This window comes from Rattus rattus, chromosome 16 (genome assembly GCF_011064425.1).
Source record: "Rattus rattus isolate New Zealand chromosome 16, Rrattus_CSIRO_v1, whole genome shotgun sequence".
In the NCBI taxonomy this organism is placed as follows: Eukaryota; Metazoa; Chordata; class Mammalia; order Rodentia; family Muridae; genus Rattus; species Rattus rattus.
Genome location: NC_046169.1, coordinates 43,654,509 through 43,675,701, shown reverse-complemented (window position 1 = coordinate 43,675,701; position 21,193 = coordinate 43,654,509). Strand labels below are relative to the sequence as shown.

Here is a 21,193-nt window from a genome sequence, read left to right as displayed (position 1 = left end):
TGCAGAGCAGAGAGGGGAATCAAGATGAGCCCTGAATATGGACTGGGAGCCCAGACTGAGCCTGATGAGCTGATGTCAGCATTTGTCTCCCCTTTCTCACATTGCCACAACTCCCCACCATGAGATCACATCGAGAAGGAAAGGAAAGGAACTAATCCAGTTGCTAACCCACCTTTTTAATGTCTCTAGGTTACAGCCCAACCATTTTTTGTGGGACGATAAGAGCACTGTTGTATTAATGAGCATGTGAAGTTTGTGGCATAATTACTACAATCCTCTCTGCAATAGCTAATTAAGCTTCTGCCTACTAGCTGTTACCACTCCCATGCTTTGCAGTTTTGTAAGCACAACAGTCTTCTTTTTGAAATAAGTCATCCTAGGACTTCCTCTTTGGTGGAGGGGCCCCTCATAAAGACTTACACACAGAGCAGAGCCCAGGTACCTGGGGCTGAGGCCCTATCTCAAGCTACAGTTGCCAAGTACAGGATCGGAGCAGGTAATTAGCCCATGTGCCACAGTTCCTTCATTTGTAAAAGGTAGCTCAATAAAAAATTCCTGGAGACTGGTGCAGAGCTCCTAGGGCAGCAGCACTGGTGGAGCAAGCCCTCATAGGAGCACCCATCATTGGCTGCTGTGACACAGAAGATTTGAAGCACACTGACCACAGTGTGTGCATCTCACCAACCACCACTATCTTGCTCTCTCTCCCTGCTGCCAAGTGGTCACTAGTGAACTGGCCATGGAACCCCTGTGTGTCTCCAACACACACACACACACACATTGTGGTCCTATCCTCTAGCTGTACTGGCATTGCCCTTTCCCTTCCCTAGCAAAGAGCAGGACAACTGTGTGCTGTGCCTCCCCTCGCTGCTCACCTTCTGCTGTTCCCAACCACTTGGCCCCTACAGACCTGGTGACACTCACTGGTTCTACAAGAAGCTCTAGCACAACCTGCCACAAATCTAATACCTCATCCTCAGCAGGTAAAGGTGTGTGCTGTGCAATCCTAGCACCAAAGTTTAGTCTCTACATTTTTTGTAAAGGTGGAAGAAAACGGACTCTACATAGTTTCCAACCTAAATACACATTCCCCCACCAACTTAAATAACAAAAACAAAAAAGCTTTGGGGAAATGCAGAGATGGTACACATATGGACAACACATATAGGAACTGGAACTTACAAGCCGGGCCACCTGGAGGTTGGCTACGGTGGTGCCTGTGAGCAAAGCCCCAGGCCGTGGGGCTGTGACTGTGGTGAGCTGAGGACTCTGCTGCTGCTGTGGGGGCTGTGCAGTCTGCACTTGCACTTGTGCTGGTTGCTGTGGGGGTCCTGGCTGGGCCTGTGGAGGTGGGGGCTGTGGTGGCAGCTGCATCTTCTGTTTCTGCATCTTGATGATGTGTTCCTGAAACCCAAATAAGACATGTCTTCCACATGAGCTAACCGTAAGCCACCCTCCATCTCTACTGAGACATCAGGAACATTAGCTGATATGCAGAATATAAACCATCCACACTGCCAAGTGGGCACTGAATGAAAAGCAGTACTTCACTGAAAAAACTGGGAAGAGCAACTCTGACAGATGACTAAGTTCAAATCAAGCTTTCCAGGTTTTTACTTCTCATAGCCAGTCTAAATAAACGGTTAATAACTTTGTAACTGAACTCCATCAATAGTAATAACTTGGCAATAAACCTTATGCAAACATCAAGATAACTAGATATGGAGCCAGGCCTGGTGGCTCCAGATTGCAGTTCTGACACATTGGAAGTAGAGGAAAGCTTGACAGCAGCTACACGATGCTACCAGACTCAAGACACAAAGATAGTTAAGTTCAATACAAAACAAAACCAATCACCCTCCTACCCACAAATGTATGAACTGTCCCTAACAGATCTCTCTGGGTATATAAGAGATGACAATGGCTTTGAAACTGACTTAGGAGAATGTGCATGAAGAATAAAGGAACAAGAGGAAGAACAGGGCTCCTGGCAGCTGCTCTGGGTGGGAAATGCTAACTGGAGCAGTCTCAGTGACAGCTTTAGCTGTCATACATACAATCTGCCTCTGCTGGCCTTAAGAGTCCAGAGAACAATTACTATGGTTTACAGGAAGAAAAAGGGTAGCTCCCAACTGAGGTGCCTGATCATCACCTCTCAAAAGGAACAAACACACTAAAGAGGTCACAATAGAACAAGGACAGAGGAAAAAAAAAAAAAAACATCTCTGGGTCCTTCTCAAACTTCAGAGGTGGCTGCACCTCCGCTCTAGTGTGTCAAGCCTCTGACCAGCAGCTCAAAAGATCAAACCCAGCAGTCAGTAGGAATCAGCAGAAAAGTTCTTATTCACACTGTATGTATTTTTCTGGTTTCTTTTGATGCTGAATATTAGTGATTCTGCTTTTGTGGCAAGGATATAGCATTACCTTCTACAGAAAACAAAAAAGCAAGATAGCAGGATGGCAAAACTAGAACACCAGTGTTCAAACAAGCACAAAGAGAAGCATACTGTAACCTAGCTGCTCCTGAAGGAGCACTGAGGAGTGCTTTTGTACCAACCTCCAGGAATGGTTCACATTGTAGTCCTCTGGAAAATGAGCTGTGGCAATACAATGCACAGGATTCAAGATGCACCTCCAGCAGGAAACTAAGGTTTCCCAATGATTCTTAGAAGCATGATGCACGCTTACTGGACAGAAAGTTGTCTAAATACAAGAAATCAGGCTCTCTACCTAAAGTTAATGCTGGATTTTTGCAAAGTAGGTTCTGAACTGCAGAGAGGCAGTTCAGTGAGAGTGCAGAGAGTGCCTGTGATGGTACAGTAAAAGATGTATTACCGGTGCTAGCTTGCCCACAGCTTTCATCTGTGCAGGAGACTGGGCCTGGCCCTGGAGCTGTGGAACTTGCACCTGGGAAGTCTGCTGCTGCTGCTGCTGCTGTTGCTGCTGCTGCTGTTGCTGCTGCTGCTGCCTAAGAAGCTGGAAATGGGCAGCAGGGGTGATGGTTTTTCCGGGTAGCTGAACCCCTGTGGCTGTAAAGAGGCTGGCTTGTTAGACCTTCACATCCTCAACTCTTCTGGAGAACAACTGCAAACAGAAGCTCTAATAGCGGATATTGGCTCAGGGAAACACCAAGCCCCTTTACCTTGAGACACCTGGGTTACTAAAGAGCGGGTTGGGGTCTGCACTGGAGTCAGGTTGGTAGTGACCACAGCTGAGGCTGTCACGGAAGTGACTGCTCGTACACCTTGAGTTGTTGTCATGGACACCAGGTCAGTGGTGGCAGTGGCTGGGGAGCCAACTGCTCGTTGCTGGGTGTGAACCACCTGAGCAGGAGCAGAACCTCCGGATGTCTAGAAAGGTAATACAGGAATGTTATCACAGCTGCCCACTGTAAGGCAAGATGTATCTTTCCTTCCAGAAGTCCACAGTTTCAATGGCTTGTTACCATGCAAAGTGAATTCAGCTGGGCATGGTGGTGCATGCCTTTAATCCCAGCACTTGGGGAGGCAGAGGCGTAAAAAACCAAAAAAGTGCAAATTGTCAAGATTCATTTTTAGTGTATAGCTCCCCAACTGTTCTGGTGTCATCTGGTGAGGACTGTCTTTTTCTTTCTAGCTCTCTTGACATGCTCGGCAATCCCAGTGATTACACACAAACATGTATATTATATAGTTCTGTACCACCCCTAACTCCATCCACTTTTGGGTCTACCTCTGTAGGATCTCAGAGAAATTACATCTTCTTAGAAAAGGTATTCTCTAAACTGCAGAGGGACACAGCATGCTGGTGTAAGAGCATTACATCTTTGAGATATCACTTCTTATTACAAGAGACGGGCTGCTTTTCAGGCTTGGTATCAGAGAATCAAGTGTATTGCAATGTGTTTTATTTTGACTGTGAGCTATAAAAAGAAAAGCAAGTAGCTGACACTAGGAAAACTTTCTGACCACATGCCCTGTGCTATGCTACAGAGGGCATGTTCTCTAAACCAAAGGGGATCATCTTCCCACAGCCAACCTATACCTTGATGCTTGTGATTGCTCTCTCTCCTGCCCAGTTGCCTTTATCCTGGGAATCAGGCTGCTTGCTCTCCTCACATGGCTCTGAGCAGCACTCCAGCACAGCACTCTACCAGGGCACCTACATCACCTCTGCTTCCCACTCAGAGTGAGGCACAGGTAAGGGCACCTGGGACAAGGGGACTGGCAGCTGTTTTGTCATATACCACACCTCTCCTCCCTGAAAATTGTCCTATGGGGACATTCATCCTTGCCTAATAATACAAAAGAGAACAGTTTCCTGATGATTCCTAAACTGACTAGCTACTTATTCATGAAATTCAAACTCGACCAGTTACTTTTCTCATCTATGGATTGTTCAAGAAGCAAATAGTCCTTTCAGAATACAAGCCATGGTATGCTCTCTGACCATGGGAACAACTCACAGTCAAAGCTCCAGGAGCCACAGGTGATGCCAGACGCTTGTTAATGGACTGGAAAGTAGCAGGGACACCGGCTATTGTGTTCACAATCACATTTCCACTTACAGTGCCTAAAGGGGACGACATGGGTGAGGTCAGAGGAGAAAGGCCGACCCGGGGTTGGGGATTTAGCTCAGTGGTAGAGCGCTTGCCTAGCAAACGCGAAGGCCCTGGGTTGGTCCCCAGCTCGAAAAAAAAAAAAAAAAAAAAAAAAAAAAAAAGGCTGACCTCTTCTTTTCCAAGCCCTCTGCATCCTCCTCACCTGTTGGGATGCTTGTTCCAGTGACTGATGTTTTAATGGTTCCTGCCTATTGAAAACAGAAACTCAGGTTAACTTCAGGCCAGGCCTTCTGCTGCATAAACTCTGCAAAATAGATCATCAGCCAACACAAATCCCAAGCATACTCCCTTGGCTGCTTTCAGTCTGCTCACCACCAGGGCTGCCTCCAGCTTGCCTCCCCTTCCCACACTGCCCCTCACCACATGCATTTTCTCCAGTGCTAAGTCACCTCCCTCATACTGGCCACATGTAAGCCTCTGTACCGGCTGCTTCCATCCTTCTCACCAATGCTTCCTGTCACTTAGGCCTCAACTTTCAAATGCCACCTCTTCATGATGTTCCTACCACCAATCACTGTCCAAATTCTTCCTGTGATCATTATTCTATCCCACATAGAAACACAAACTTCAATGGGCAAGAGCTATTGCCCATCAACCTTACTTTAAAGTCCTCACACCATACAGTATTTAGTAAATGTATCATCATCTGAGTAAAGGGAGAATGTTGCCCAACCACATATAAAAACCCACCACAGCTCAATGCCAACGATTCAAGGTCTGAGGAACGTCTCAGTTGGTAAAGTGCTTGCTTTGTAAGTGTGAGAATTGGAGTTTAACTCCTCACCCACGTACAGACCTCCGAGTAGTGGTGTGTGCTTACAATCCCTGTACTAGTGAGGTGTGGACAAGAGGATACTTGGGCCCACTGGCCAGCACACTTAGCCAAATCTGCAAGCCCAGGTGAAGGCCCACAACAAGAGTGGATGGAGCCTGAGAGCAGCACCCACAACCTTTGGCCTCTGTGTGTAACCGCATTCCTCTGTACTTGTACGCACCATACAAATACTTTCATGTCTGGCTGACAGACTTAAGTGTCATCCCATTTTGCACAGGGCCTATTCTCTTCAAATGTGACTACACATAGCTTCAATGACTGTGATGAACACCACAGAAAATGAGTGTAAGCACTTATGTCAACACCTGAGTTGGCCAAACTCTGACTTTCACTGGCCCATCTGTGTTCTTACAGCTTGAGAATGTGGGTGAGCTTGAGTGGCATCCCCAGGTGGTGGCTGAGCATGCAATGACCCAGAAGGCACTGCTCTGTCCACTTGCAGGAAATGAGGGAACAAATTCACCTGTCTTATTTTACAGAATGCAGCGACGTCTTTTTTGAGTTGTGGTCTTGTTTTACAGCTTGGGCCACACTCATACTCATGATCTTCCTCAAGCTTGGATTAAAAATATGTGTGACTACACCCAACTGTAGGACCAGGTTCTCCTTAGTCCCGATCCTTGTACCAAAAAGTGGCTTCATCCTCCCAAGCCATCAAGGATGGCTCAGTCAGCTGAAAATGCAGACGTCCCCCAAGATGCAGCCTGAGTCCTCACAGAGGGAGGTGCACAGACTGTGGGTTTAGAGGCTCTTACCAGCACAGCAGCACTGCCCACAGTTGTCATTGTGGCCTGCCCCTTTGACTGTGCCTGCACAGGCTGTGGCTGTGGCTGTGCCTGGACCTGAGGCTGGACAACAGGCTGCCCTGCTGGTGTCTGACTGCTTGCTGCCTGTGGCTGGGGCACTGGTGGTGGTGGCTGCTGTGGAGGTGGTGGGGGCTGCTGCTGCTGCTGCTGAGGCGGCTGCTGCTGCTGAGGCTGCTGCTGAGGGGGCGGCTGTGTCACCGGTGGCTGCTGTGCCTTCTGCTGATCAGCCAGAGCCTAAAAGATAAGCAAAGAAGCTGCTGAAGGAACTGGACACAGCCTAGGGTGGCAGCATGTCATAGCAGCACGTTTCTGAGAGGACCCAGGTTTTAGGGCACCATACCTTTTTCTCTTTTGCAATTCGCTCTGCACGGAGAGATGCAACTTGAATGGGAGGCAGCGGCTTGTCATAGTTGATTCCACTTAAAAGTAAATGGCCAAAGTTAAAAAGCTCTTTTATCTACAGCTTCTATTACATATATCAAAAATATTGCTTAAAAAATTCCAGAAACAATCCATTAGGTTTTGTTTTTTTAAAAAAGACTTCATTTTAAAAAAAAAAAAAGATTTATTTATTTTATTTATATGAGTACGCTGTAGCTGTTTTCAGACACACCAGAAGAGGGCATCAGATCCATTATACATGGTTGTGAGTTGGGAACTGAACTCAGGATCTCTAGAAGAACAGTCAGTGCTCTTAACTGCTAAGCTATCTCTGTAGCCCCTAGACTTAATTTTGTAAACTGTGTATATATGTTTGAGTTTATGGAGGCCAGAAGATGACACTAATTTCCTGGAGCTGGAGTAATGGGTGGGTGTGAACCACATGACATGGGTGCTAAGAACTGAACTCTTGTCTGCTGAGCCAATCACCAGCCCTATAATTCATTAGGTTTTTTGTTTTGTTTTGTTTTGTTTTGTTTTGTTTTTTTGGAGCTGGGGACCGAACCCAGGGCTTTGCACTTACTAGGCAAGCGATCTACCACTGAGCTAAATCCCCAACCCAATTCATTAGTTTTAAACTATATAGTGCCCTCAATAATGTGCTTTGTTCCATTCATTCCATCTCAGGGTGTGAGCTGTGTTTTGGTCCAGGATGTATACTGTATACACGACTCAATTATTATAGTAACCGTCATAGTATCAGCTACCAGGCTGACTGTATTTCAGGCTTGTGTTAAAAAACAGTCGGATAGGGGTGATACACTCCTTTAATTTCAGCACTTAGGAGGCAGAAGCAGAAAGATCTCTAAGTTCATAGACAACCTGTCTACAGAGTTCCAGAATGATCAGGGATACACAGAGAAATCCTGTCTCTAAAAATAAAACAAAAAACCACCATCCAAACAAACGACACAAACAAAATCCCAAAACCAAAACAACCCCCCTAAATAAACAAAACCCAACGTGACTTAATAAAACTGAGTGATGGGAGTGTATATATGCCAAAAAAGAAAGTCATGTAACACTTAAATGAAAAGTGAAAAGCTTTTACTTAAAAAACAAAACAATGTACATACAGTACATGGTGGCTCACGCCTGGCTGTACAGGATTCCCATCACTCCAGAGGCCAAGACAAAAGGATTACCCCAAGTTCAAGGCCAGCCCGTAGTAAAGTCTTGTCTCAAAAAGAAAACATATACCCCCCGCCCCCAGCATACATGAGATTCAGTACTTTCTGCAGTTTCAGGAATCTACTATCCGGTAGTACTCCATGAACTCTGAGGATCTGCCCCAGACACACCTCCACAAGTCCTCCATAGCCTATCAAAGAACCTAGAGCCTGTCCAAAACTATCCCAAAACACTGAACAAACAACACCCTACCTTCTATTCCCACTAAATAGATAACCCTCCTATCAGCACTCCAAGGCAGATACTGTAAGGTTTTCACCCAGCTCAATTACACGATGGGCTGAGGTAACCTCATTAATGCTCACATCTAGCTATATCAGTGCCCTGCTCAGCCCATGAAAGTCTCATAGTCCCTGCAGCACTCTTATTTTTTGCCTACACTGCTCTGGTGACTCAAGTCTCTTTTGTCTTCAACTTACAATCCACCTTCCTAGGAAGTGACTAAATACCCCCTAGCCTCTGGAACTATGCTTCCCAAACCCTAAGCCTTCTCCTTTATGTCCTATACTGTACACCAAACACTGCTACCTGTGAAGACCCCCTTTTCCCTCTTTTTATGCTACCTACACCTCTGGAAGGCACACCAGCATCCTTCATTAAGCACTGTGTCCTCTGCAGCTCTTGACCTATTAACAGCTGAATTAATTCATTGTTTCACCCAACCAATAAGCAGTGCTGCAGAGGTGCACATAGCAAATGAGTGAAATAGGGCATCTCTGAAGGTAATCCCTACTGGAAAGAAATACAGCAGGGCTGGGCTTCAACTTTCCACATGGTGGTCCAGCGCTGGGAGACTGACACTGAGAGGTGAAGAGCCCAGGCCATACAGGGCACTGCTAACTGGAAGAACATATAAAAGCACTGCTCATATCTAGCCCACAGCTCAATTCCAAAGAGAGCTTCATCTTCCCATCTCATCGCCCACCTGCCGACTATTTTCTTTTTCCTTTACTGAATAACTAAGAACATTCATCTCTAACTTAATATTCTTTTATGGTACAATCAATAAAAGTTGTACTGGCAGGGCAGAGGAACCTTGTGAGAAACTTCCTTGCAATCACTCTCTTAGCCTTGGAACACATTAGCTATATTTGAGAACAAAGTCCCTGCCACAAAGCAATTTATAAGGACTCCTTATAAATGACTCTCATTGTGTCTGTCTATCTGGCAGGGGCTACTGCAGACAAACTCTGATCAAGGGCAAAAGACCTCAAGTTTTCTCAAGCTCAGGGCCTATACCATCATGGCTAAAGCTTAGATCATGCTATTTTATACTATAGTTCAGTATTCTACTGAACTTAAAGTAACTACACAAACTCATTTCAAAGGCAAAAAATGTGTCAAATTCATAGAAGCACCTTTCTGCCAGCACAGAGGCATGTTTAGGGTTCTTCTGAAATGGATTCATGCCAAGCCTGCAACAGAAACAGGAGGACAGTTATGGAACAAGAGCAACCAATCAGGAGCAAGTCTTAGTCAGCAGCCTTTAAGCTGACACAATCCCAGTAACACAGTGAGAGCCCAGGGAACATACAGAGGCTTGATTGGGGGGCTTCTCTTGCCAGCTGTCATTTTCATCAGCTCAAAGTGGCTTGTGTACAACTGGGTGTGAGTTGCGTTCTCATCCTGAGCATAAATCTGGCTTGTGCGGAGCGGACGGTTGTTCTTACTCTGAAACAAAATTGATAGGAGCTCATCAAGTTTAGACCATCAGCCTGACACACAACTACTCTGGAAACAGCATTTGCTGAATCAGAAGCCTGTGTCTAAGCCGCAAGGGCTGCACCCAAGCCCCATTCCCTGCCTTCCTTTCTGGGATAACCTAATACAACGGTAGCAACAGTGAGTGATCATCATTGCTGGTACCTGGCAATCTCCCCAATCTTTAGGAACCTTTGCTTAATTGAGCCTCCCCTCTCACTGAGGAGAGAAATGTTGCACAAAATATTCAGGGTTACACTCTGGAGTTAACACATGGCAGGTTAACAGGATAGAGATAGCTATAAGTCTTCAACTGTTGAGTCTAGTTCCAACGGACACTAAAGGGCAGTGGTAATCTAACATAGATACCTTCTACCCATAGTAAACAGTAGGGCAACAGGGATGTCTAAGGCTGCATTCCTTGAAGGCTGTGACATCATTTGTACCTCATGATCTTTCCTGTTTATAATGCAGATAAACAAAAGGACATTCAACAGTTGTCCACTTGCTACCCAGACACCCAAACACTTCCCCTCAGATACAAGTCCAGAGATAAGTCTGTGCAAGGTCAGAGATGAGCTCCCAACCCCACCTGGCCCAGGACTCTCTCTCTCTGCCTCTCAGTATCTCTGAACCCTGACTAACTCCATTATTGAAGTCAGTTACACCTAGTATAATTGTGATATACTTAGGCAAATAAACACATGTACACGTCTGTTGCTGGAGGAATGCCTTAAGTTCAAAAAGAATGCCAAGGAAAATCAGAACTAAAAATACCAAATGTGCACAGTTAATTGGTCAACTTTGTGAACACTGTTCCCTATATAAGCACTCTCCAATTTAAACAACAACATTAAACAAAGGGAAGCAGGGAGAGGGGAAAGTAAGAGCCACCACCAGAGCGAAGGCAAGACAAGGCCAAAGGCAGAAAGGACATGTGTTCAGCAACAAAGCCCTAATTGGTTCTAGCTATGAACAATAGCTCCAGGGCTACACCCCTCTCTCTCTCTCTCTCTCTCTCTCTCTCTCTCTCTCTCTCACACACACACACACACACACACACACACACACACACACACACACACGTTATGCTTACTGGCATCTAGCCACCATGCTATAAGCCTCGACAGGGTGCTGACAACAGGGAGGCTCTCAAATGTCCCTCAGTGAATCACTGTGTGGTTCCTTCAGGTGAAGAAGCAAAGCCTCTATTGTATAGGAATAAAAGGCACTTGAGAAAACCCTAAGTGCTGTGTTTCTGATCCTACAGTCCAGGCTCAGCCTGAATCTCACTGTGCTCCTCTGCACAGGCACTTACAGAAAGCTTTCCATCTCATTCAGAACACCTCCTCGTACCTTATAAATATTTTGTGCCTTTTTCTTTGGATTAGCTTCACAAATCAGCTATAAGAGAAGAAAATATTTTAGCTTTATTTTTTTTTTTCAATATTAAGGTAATGGCTGCTATTATTATAAATGCTTCCAGAACATAAAAGAGTGAATGTAAGTTTTCAGGAAGTTTTACGGTAGAGGAATCAAAGAATGGTATTATGAGGAAGGCTTGCTTTTTTATTAAAAAAAGCAAACAATGTTTTGTTCTGAGACGAGTGTTTTAGAAATGACAAGAGATGGTTCAAAGAGTGGTCACAGAAGTGAGGTGAGTGTGGCATTCTCGTACCGAGGGCACACATGGCTCTTAACACCAAGGTTGTTTTCACAAATTGTACCAGAACAAGGACTAGATGCCTGTCTTGCCAACTCACTGTTGCTAAGCTAATGGACATACTGAGGTGGTCAGAAAGACAGTGTTCTCTGCACACCTGCCTTGGCAACAGAGCTGCTGAACATTTGCAAACACTGGTGTGACATGTGCAGAAAAGCTAGGCTTAAGTGGCAAGAGAGAAAGAAAGAGGGAGCTGTGTAAAGAAAAGAAAGCCAAATGGAGAAACAGAAACAGACAAACTCAGAGCAGGAAGGAGGAAGCCAAGTAGAGGCCTGCATGTCCCTGAGCAGCAGCACCGACTCATTTCTGTCCAGGACACAAACCATAGTAGGCTTCTTAAAATGAAAGACACAATGGTTTGGCCATATTATCAATCAACATATACTTGCAATGTTCAGGGTTATCCCAGAAAGAGACTGTGCTTGTCAAACTGCTGACTGTGCTTGCAGCACCAAAACTATGAGCAGACTCTTCTTCAAATGAACTGGTTACCAAATAAGAAGAGTTCTTCCCTCACTTATCCGAAGTTTAGTAACAAAAAGTAGCTATGACGAAGCAACAGCACAGATGCTGTACCTGGTTCATATGAACCCTGTCTCAAGGGCAAGGCAGCTGACGCTCCAAGAACGTCCACACACTGTGTACCAGTGGGCCTTACTAGTCAAGAAGGCTGATTTCATCACAGTCTACAGGGACAGCTACACTGCCCAGCAATGCACAGCCAGACCCAGTCAATGCAGAGGCCAGATCTTCCCAGGAAGACCAAGGAGTCCAAGCTCACCTTCCCCTCCTCTCTGGGAATGATGACATTCTCATAACGATTCCGGCACTGCTTGGAAGAGCGGTAGATTCGACTACAGGAGTTGACAACATCACTGACAAGGTCCCAATTAGGAGTGTGGGCAGGTGACACAATCGTGAGGTTCAAGGGCAGCTCAAGCAACTGCTTTACAGCCTGGAGGTTGAGATTTCAGAGCACACAGGTGAATACACTTCAAATGCACTGGTGATGTCTTTTCCTGTGTCAAAGACACTCCACACAGCACTATGAACTGCCAATGTGGGGGACAACCAACCAACCCAAAGATAACACAGCCATTCACCTGGAGCAAGGCCCAGTCCTCGCCAATGAGCCAGTCGGGACTGTCCTGGGCAGGTTCCCCCGAGGACTTAACATAGGTGGGCAGAGGCTTGGCAAAGGGTGTCTGCTGTTTCAGCAGCAAGTTCTTCTTCTGCTCTTTGCCTTCACGCCGGATTTTCAACATGCCAGGTGTTGCCCGATCAAACAAGGATCGTGGTGGGACAACCGCCTCACCATGTCGCTGTTTCTTTTTCCGGCCTGCAGCTAAACAGGAGCAGAATTCAGCAATATTGGTGAGCGATTTCCTCACCAATGAGATGACGAAAAGGGAAGAAGGCACACAGAGGCATGTAGACGACTGCTAAAGGCAAAACCGGTTTCTTGAGTTTACTAATTATCTGTTTTGGGTTTTCAAAACAGTCTTACTACTAGGCTGGCCATGAACTCTTATGATCCTTCTGCCTCAGCATCCCAAGGCCTGTGAATGCAGATGCAAGTCATGGCACCTACTCTCCCAGTGGTTTTCAAGTACTAACAATTGTAACCATCAAAGCCTCTTCCCCTAAAACAGGAGAACCCAGGAATATGGCACAAGAGACATGCGTGGGTTCCTCCTCCTGTTCCAGCAGAAGAAGGAAGAGCCACAGTGATTTAGCCTCTCATCATCATGGCAATTCCAGGGGGCAGAAATCAGTGAGGTGCACACCTGAGGGGTCAGTTTTGTGCCGCTTGCGCTCCTTCCTCACGTAAACAGGAGGCAGCTTAGCTTCTGGGATAGGTGTGGTTTCATACATGAGACACATAACTGAGTCAATGTAGATATCATTGTCATCCTGAGGAGGGGTGGGTGGTGTCCAGAGCTGTAGAGAGAAAGCAGGTTCCGTAAGCTATGGGGAAGGTTGGCCTTTAATCAGGCATTCAGGGAGAGGGGTTCACATACCGGCATGACTTCTGTTTGTCCATCAGCATCTTCATAGACATATTCCTATGGAACAAAAAACAAGTTTAAGATATAACGAAGGCTTTGATTCATGCTATATACCACAAATCAATATTCAATAATGACTATGGATTTAAAATTATGTTTTATTTAAATCCCAGAAGTCCCATCCCATCCATTAAGTCAGTTTATCAGTTAAGACCTCAAAGTGTCAATTATTGCCAACAGTGGTAGCACACATCTTTGATCCTAGCGCTTAGGAGGCAGAGGCCAGCAGATTTCTGTGAGTTTGAGGCCAGCCTGGTCTACAGAGCCAGTTTCAGGACAGCCACGGCTACACAGAGAAACCCTATCTTGAAAAACCAAAAAAGTGTCAATTATCAGGAAAATGTTTTCAGAACAGCAGTCTGGTGAGGAAAGGAGCTGAATGCGCTCCTCAGAAGTGGAGGCTAGTTTACCATGCTATAGGCATCCTCCCGAGTGTAGGTGAGAAGCTCTGCTTCCTCCTGCTCCAGCTGCAGCTGGGCCTCCCTTTCCTGCAGGGCTCTAGCATTGCGGGTTTCCCAGTCCTTCATTGTTGCCATCACCAAATCCTGCCAGCGAAAAGAATAGGGGAAAGACCTCTGAGACCAGAGCACACAGGTTGTTTCTCGTCTCTTCCTAGTGGCCAATTCACCCAGTCACTGTGCACACACATGGTGAAGCTCTATCTCCCCAAAGGGATGTCTTACTTCTACATGTACTCTGCCCCTCAACATATAACCCTGGATATGGCCTCTTCCAAACCCAAGCTGCTCCCAAACAAGTGCAATGACATCAAGGCAAAGAGCAAGCAATCTGGCTGCCTGCACAGAGTTTCCAAGATGGCAGCCTCAGTGAGACCTGCACTGCTAGGATTTGGATGTCTCTTAATCTCATGAAGTCATAGTCACTTCAAATCAAATTCTGCACTGAGAACTTTTGCTTTTACTATGTCACACTAACAAAACTTGATTCTCTTACCTCACTGCTTCTCTCTTTTTCTTGTTCAGTGGTCGTATGGAACAATTCCAAGTAATTCAATGCATATTTTTCAATTGGTGTAAGCTATTTCAAAAATATATTTTTTGAATTGGATTAGTAGCAACTTAATAAAGATCAATAAAATTCCTTATAAAATCTTTCACCAACATGTAATTTTAAAAGTAACCGTTCTTAGTCAAAACAAACAAAACATATTTCATAAAAGGGTTCAAATGTTAAAAATCTTAACTGTAAAGAAAAAATAAATCCTCAAACCTGTTCCATAAAGTCAGCCAGCTCCTCTAGCTGTGATGGTTCCTCATCGTATCTAGAGCCGTCAGAGTCTGAGGACACAGCTACAGTGCTGGATCCAGGCACAGCTTCCTCTGTGGACCTCTGCGCATCTTCCTCCAGACACTCGATGCTCTTGAGGGCCTACAAAGAGTCTGCACTGAGACTTGAAGGCAGACTTGTCAAATGAAGGAGTCTGTACTCTAACAAGCAGCAAGCTTCCAAAGGAAGCTTCTTTTAGGAGTTTCACACATAGGCTGGATGATAGGCACTCCAATGATAGGACTTGTGGATGGATCTAAAACTTCTAGACCTTATAGAAATACTATCAAGCGAGACAGGGAAGTCCCGTAGAAGAACAAAGCACTGGCAATGGGTAAAATGCCTAAATAAACAGGTTCTAAGAAAAAAAAGGTGCTCTTTTCACACCTAGTATATATTGCACTAACCACAGCTGTGACATAGGAAGAACAAAACTATTCACATTCAAATACAAAAAGCCAGTCTGGCCAGAAGTGCACAGAAAACTGTAGCAGAGGTGCCCAGAACATATAGGGATAGCTAACTTCATTAGAATATAAGGCATGTACATTAAAAAAACTGCCACTATTCACCTCCTAAGCACCCAGGAGTACACATCTAATAATGGCTGGGGCTGTAAAAAGAGGTGCTCACATGTGAGACAATATAACCATAGTAAACAACAACAACAGCAGCAGCAACAAAAACCCATGCATCAAGTGTTCAAAGTATCTGGCAAAACCAACAGCTTAAAACATGACCACACTACATAAGGCCTATAAAATTATTTCTAGAAGACAACAGAGAAGGGCACCACGATGACATGGAGAATCTTTAAAGCTGGATACAGAAAGGCCCGATGATGATGACAGGTCTAGGAATCTGTTCAGTAAGACAGAGAACAATAGCACGGGTACCCTGAGCCCATAAATACAAAGAACCCAAAGGAACAGAAAGAAAAAGAGAAAGAAAATAACCCTCATCAGAGGACATTCAGATGGTTCGGCAGGTAAAGAAAGGTTCCTGTTGCCAAGACACATGGAGAAAGCTGTTCTCTGGCCCACTTACACAACACACATGCATGCATGCATGCACGCATGTTTGAAAATACAGAACTGGAGAAATGGTGCACTTGGTCTTTCGGAGAACCTGAAATCAGTTCCCAGCACCTTGGGTAGTTCACAACAGCCTGTAACTGCAGCTCCAGGAAAACTCCCTTTTCTGGTATCTGCAGTCACTCAAACTCGTGTGCATCCACATGTACACACAATTACAAAATAAAATACATCCTTTAAAAAAAAGTCTCCAAGGGCTGGAGAGATGGCTCAGCGGTCAAGAGCATTGATTGCTCTTCCAGAGGTCCTGAGTTCAATTCCCAGCTACCACATGGTAGCTCACAGCCATTGTTAATGGGATCTGATGCCCTCATCTGGTGTGCTTGACTGAAGAAAACAACAGTGTACCCATAAAATAAATAAAATCTCCAAAATCCAAAAACTTGAGAAGGCAATTAAAAACAATTATCAAGGAGCTAGTGTAAGGCTTAAAAGTAGAGGCTTGGGGTTGGGGATTTAGCTCAGCGGTAGAGTGCTTGCCTAGCAAGCGCAAGGCCCTGGGTTCGGTCCCCAGCTCCGAAAAAAAGGAAAAAAAAAGTAGAGGCTTACATGAAGCCTAGGGTTTTATTGCTAGCTTTGGGGCAAAGTGGGGGAAGGGGGAGTCAGTCAAATGGTCATGAAACTCATGAAAAAGGTATTTTGGATTCCCTATTCAATAGCAAGATGCAAAACAAATCTACCATGTGAGACCACAGCTTAAGAGAGAGATCGTCCAGCTGAAGCCCTGGGCAGTCCACAGCAGCTACAGCACTCAGATGCCACTGAGGCATATCGCTTAGCTCTATCTACGAGTTGTATATGCAGGATATGCTGGCCAGAGACCCTGCTTCAAGGCTCTCATCTCATTCAGTAGGGATACATGTACATGCTCAGACAAGACACCACAAAAGCACACTCCAAAACAGTCATGCACACACAGGTCTGATGAGCAGTGTGGCAAGTTCATAAATACTATTATGCAGAATGGGGGCAGATACTCTACTGCCATATGAAACAAAGAGCAGACCCCAAGCACAGACCTCTATTTATATACAGCTCATGATGGACAACTGTAAAAAGATGCCACAAGAGTAGTCACTTCTGGAAGGGAGAAGCTCAAGAAAGGAGGGACTTTCTGAATAGTTGGTTTTTGAATTAGAAAGTAGCTGGCCATCACCACTGTTGTTAAAGCTTTGATAGCACGGAGCACAAGACAGTAGCACACCAGGGCACTGCTGCTCTCCACCATTCATGGCTTTTGCTGAAGAGCAAGAAGCAAGTCAATTGTCACCCCAGACAAACAGCAGAATCAGAGGTGGGGCAGCTTTCACGGAGAGGACATTCAAAGAGGGTGTGGAGAGCAGGGTCTGAAGAGGAAGGAACCCCTTTCCTTCATGAGAGGTTGCAGTAGTGAAGATATTCAGCAATCAATGGGCAAGTGAGGCCCCTTGGGGTAAAATGGGCCTTGATCATGCCAGAAGCAGAAGAAAGAGGATATAGAAGTAATCCTGATAGGTATCTATCTGCTATGTGCATATAAAGATGGCCACTGCACAGGACCCATATGTGTGTAATGCCAAACCTTCCAGTGCCTGCACTGCTACAGTAATATCCCTTACATGCACCCAGAATATTATACCCCAACAAGGAACCAATATGAGAAGTACCAAGCAGAGACATTCTGGGGCCTCATCTAAATCTTGAAAGTCAGCTGTGTATTTAACAGGAACAATGCTTGGGGGCCAGATGGGATGCATGGTTCTTTGAGTCAATACTAGAAATCAAATATGGCTCAGGAAGTCCTAATGGGAAGAGGACAATGGCTAGCATCTCCTCCTCCATTCCCTTGATACTTTACAGTTGGGGAAGGGAGGGCAGGAAGGCAGGGAGGAAGGGAGGGCAGGAAGGCTTCAGGATCAACAGAGGGGAGAATAAATACAGAGTAAGAACTGAGCACTCAGAAGCCAGGTGAGTGAAAGCACACAACCACACTGGGAAAGCACACACAGTCACAACTCAAACAGAACATTCATTGTCTAGCAAGCCTTATGGCAGACCAGATTTTCTCTCACCTCTATGAAAGGTCTTGCAATCTTGGGTGCGATAGTTTCGCTGACAGACGGTTCCTGAGAAAGCACCACAAATTCCTCAGCTTTCACTGGAAAGCCAGCATCATCCATAGGTGAGTAGACTTCAAACAGCTCCTGGATAGTTCGCTAAACACAAACAATAAGCACAGTAACTTTCAGGAACAGTGGCAATCCTGTGTCTGACCTGAGCCTTGGGCAGTACAAAAACCCACCCGAGAGTCAGCCCTCATTAGTGAATTCACATAAAAAAGTAGGAAGCTGGGAAGTGAGACAGTCTCCCTATGTAATCATACCCATGCCTAACATAAGAAAGCTACCTGAGTTAAGAATGCCATCGAGTAGTCATTTCCCTGAGCAGCTACTTCCCGGATCAAATCTTTAGTTCCATTTTTTAACAATTTCTCTTCAATAGAATTGCCACTGACAAGCCTATAAAAAAAAATAAAAAAATATACATATACAGATGAAATAACAGTTATGTCACCTACAAACACAAGCCAATACCAGACAGAAGTGTCCAAAGGGTAGCCAGAAAAGCAGCACCTGCCTAAGCCATTCTGTCACTCCCTCTCCAATCTTGGCTCTCCTGTGCTCTGGAGTCTGTGGTGCATCCCTTTGCCTGCCACTGTTTCTCCCACCTTTCTCAACCGGTCTTAGATTCATCCCTACTGTCTGTCCTTCCAGACCAGAACAGGCAGAGTTGATAGCTTCTCTGACTTGCCTCATGAGAGACTTGTAAGAGGTATGCCGTTCTTACCTGTCCCCTGCAAGATGCTAGTCTCCCAGAAGGTCTCAAGAGTACTACCTCAAGCTGGGCTTGTCATCCAGTCTATTGTTTTCCTACAACATCCGCTGTTTTGTTTTAAAAATAGACTTTAAAAAAAGCTTTATGTATATGGATGTTTTGCCTATATGTATGTGTGTGTACCATTTGCAGGCCTGATGCCCATGAGGGCCAGTGGTAGTTGGCTCTTCATTTCCTGGACTGGAGTTATACACAGTTGGTGAGCTGCTATATGGGTGCTAGGAATTGAACTTGGGTCCTCTGTAAGAGCAGCCATCACTCCATCCCTGATTACTTGCTTTAAGGATGTTAAATGCTGTAAGTCAAGAAAGCTTAAATTAAACTATTTTAACAAAAATATTCACAGGGATGAAAAAGAAAATGAGAATTTTCCAGGAGAAAAAAATTATAAATAGGGAACATATTAAAAAGTGAGCCATCAAGGTGCAGTGCTCTCTCTTCTCATGTTAACACAGGTCCAATACACACAGTTCCCTTACATGTAAGCTTTAGGAGTAGGAAAAAGAGCCAGATTCTAACCTGTGAGATAACAGGTTGCATTTTTGTCTACCTCTGGGTTATAAGTACACCAACACTCTGCAGCACAGAACAAGATGGCACCACCTTACATTCATGTAATAACAGCACACGCATGCAGTGGGTTGGGTTTTGTTAAAACAGGATATCACAATGTAGCCCAGACTAGCTTCAAGCTCATCATCTTCCTGTCTAAGCCTCCGGAATGCAGGGATTTTAACATGTGCCACCATGTCGAGTATGGGTAACATTTTTTTTTCCCTAAAAAATAATATTTAGACTGAGATCAATAGACAGATAAGCACATAGGCATGCAAGTGCCACAACTCACATGGAGAAGTATGAGAACAACTTTTCTCACAAACTGTTATCACTATTGTGATATACAATTATAGTGATAGGACAGACAGATGGATGGAGAGTTACAGTGATAACTCTTCTACCATATAGGTCCTGGAGATTAAACTCAGGTAAATTAAAAGAAAATATTTTAATTAGCTGAGCTATCAAATGAGCCCTGTGGGTGAATTTTTAACATACAACTTGTTGTACATTGTAGTCCTCCTGTCAAAATAGCAGCCACCTTCATCAGATCAGCTGTGTCGGCTCACAAAAGACCATCATGGGTGGCCCTATTGATTAATGTTCTTTCAGAAAGATGGGCTAGGGAAGTCATGGACCCTTATCTTTGTGTGCAATTCTACACTAGTGTGTGGAGGGGCTAGGGTAAGAAGGAAGGTGAGAAGAGGAGATTCCACCTACGTAGCTATGCATAAGTCACCATCCATTCTAGGGTGTAGCTAATGCTTTGAGGTTACCCACATCCCTGTAAGAAACCACTAGTACCCAATAAACTCTCTGTGATGTTTACAATTTTAGGCTTTGGTGCCATCAAACTTTGGCTTATCTTTGGAGCCTTCCTTATAATGGTGCCGTGAGCAGGAATTCTTGCAATACATACTTTCATCATTGCTTGCCTTTCCAACCCCTTCTCCTAGGCAGCCAATGCAAAGGCTATTAGTAAATGCTATCACCCTGGGTGTACCCTGAAGGCCTTTGATGTTAGTAGCATAAGGCACAATCAATCCTGTCTGTGTCATGCATATGCTAACCCACACTTGTTCCCTTTGCTAAGCAACATGAACAGCTCCCTATGAGCATGCTTTCCTTTTGTCTGCTCAATAGGTAGGTGTATGGCTGATCCCAATGGGTGCTCCCCATTCTTGCTGCACTAAACAACAATACTTTGAGGCAGATGCCGCAGCATGGCTATGACTGGTAAAGGACACGGCACTTTAATTTCCACAAGTCTTCTCATGCTGCTTTCAGAAGAACTGAGGCAATTCCTGAGCCCTACAGACATGGCAGCTTCCATCACTAAACTCAGTTTCTCCTTGATATGCTGTCTGAGCCTCAAACAGACATTTCATGTTCAACCTGAGTACCATTCTGCCCTACCGTGAGCTGGACCTTCATGCTATGACACTTGAAATTAACTATTCAAATTCCTAGGCCCTCTATATTCCCACTTTTAAATAAGGGTACCTACCTTATTTCTCAGCTTATGAGACTGATCTGCCCTTTGCACGGAGAACTGCAAGGTACTCCCCTAATCTATCATTTACCTATTTATTTGTTTATTATATTCTTCAACACTCAACCTGAAGCCTACTCATCTGTAGCCTGTCTAGACTATGTTTTGCTCGTAAGCAGTAAACAGTGACCCAGCCCTATTCTGTCAGAGACAGCATACTCGAACATCAGACTAGTACTATATTAGCATAATAAATAATACTCAGAAATCTAGGAGAGGACCATGAGGCCCTTTTATCTTTCCAATTAGCTGTGAAAGGCAACCAGTTATAATTTATATGTTTAAAGATAACGAGACATATCCTAAGTCTTTCAACAGACACTTTGTACTTTATAATACTTCAAACAAGTCAAATATAAGCTGTGTTCTACAGTTAAAATAAAAATGTACAATATGCACACACTGAACACTAAAAACCCAACATACAACTGACTTAACACAAAACTGATTACATATTCAAGT

At 44.7% G+C, this 21,193-nt stretch overlaps 1 protein-coding gene across 1 annotated transcript in view; it reads right to left on the bottom strand.

Moving 5' to 3' along the window:
* Nucleotides 1-21,193, bottom strand: part of Ep400 (E1A binding protein p400) — a 106,674-nt gene that overhangs the window by 5,069 nt on the left and 80,412 nt on the right. The window contains exons 31-48 of the mRNA XM_032886868.1: nt 18,134-18,245; nt 17,799-17,942; nt 14,597-14,755; nt 14,321-14,404; nt 13,777-13,911; nt 13,319-13,363; nt 13,085-13,238; nt 12,401-12,642; nt 12,079-12,252; nt 9,408-9,544; nt 9,232-9,288; nt 6,582-6,660; nt 6,191-6,475; nt 4,743-4,788; nt 4,445-4,551; nt 3,143-3,350; nt 2,836-3,029; nt 1,183-1,404 (exon numbers count right to left, since the gene is read on the bottom strand). Coding sequence (XP_032742759.1) covers nt 1,183-1,404; nt 2,836-3,029; nt 3,143-3,350; nt 4,445-4,551; nt 4,743-4,788; nt 6,191-6,475; nt 6,582-6,660; nt 9,232-9,288; nt 9,408-9,544; nt 12,079-12,252; nt 12,401-12,642; nt 13,085-13,238; nt 13,319-13,363; nt 13,777-13,911; nt 14,321-14,404; nt 14,597-14,755; nt 17,799-17,942; nt 18,134-18,245 — 2,584 coding nt within the window. The remainder of the gene's footprint in view (nt 1-1,182; nt 1,405-2,835; nt 3,030-3,142; nt 3,351-4,444; nt 4,552-4,742; nt 4,789-6,190; nt 6,476-6,581; nt 6,661-9,231; nt 9,289-9,407; nt 9,545-12,078; nt 12,253-12,400; nt 12,643-13,084; nt 13,239-13,318; nt 13,364-13,776; nt 13,912-14,320; nt 14,405-14,596; nt 14,756-17,798; nt 17,943-18,133; nt 18,246-21,193) is intronic.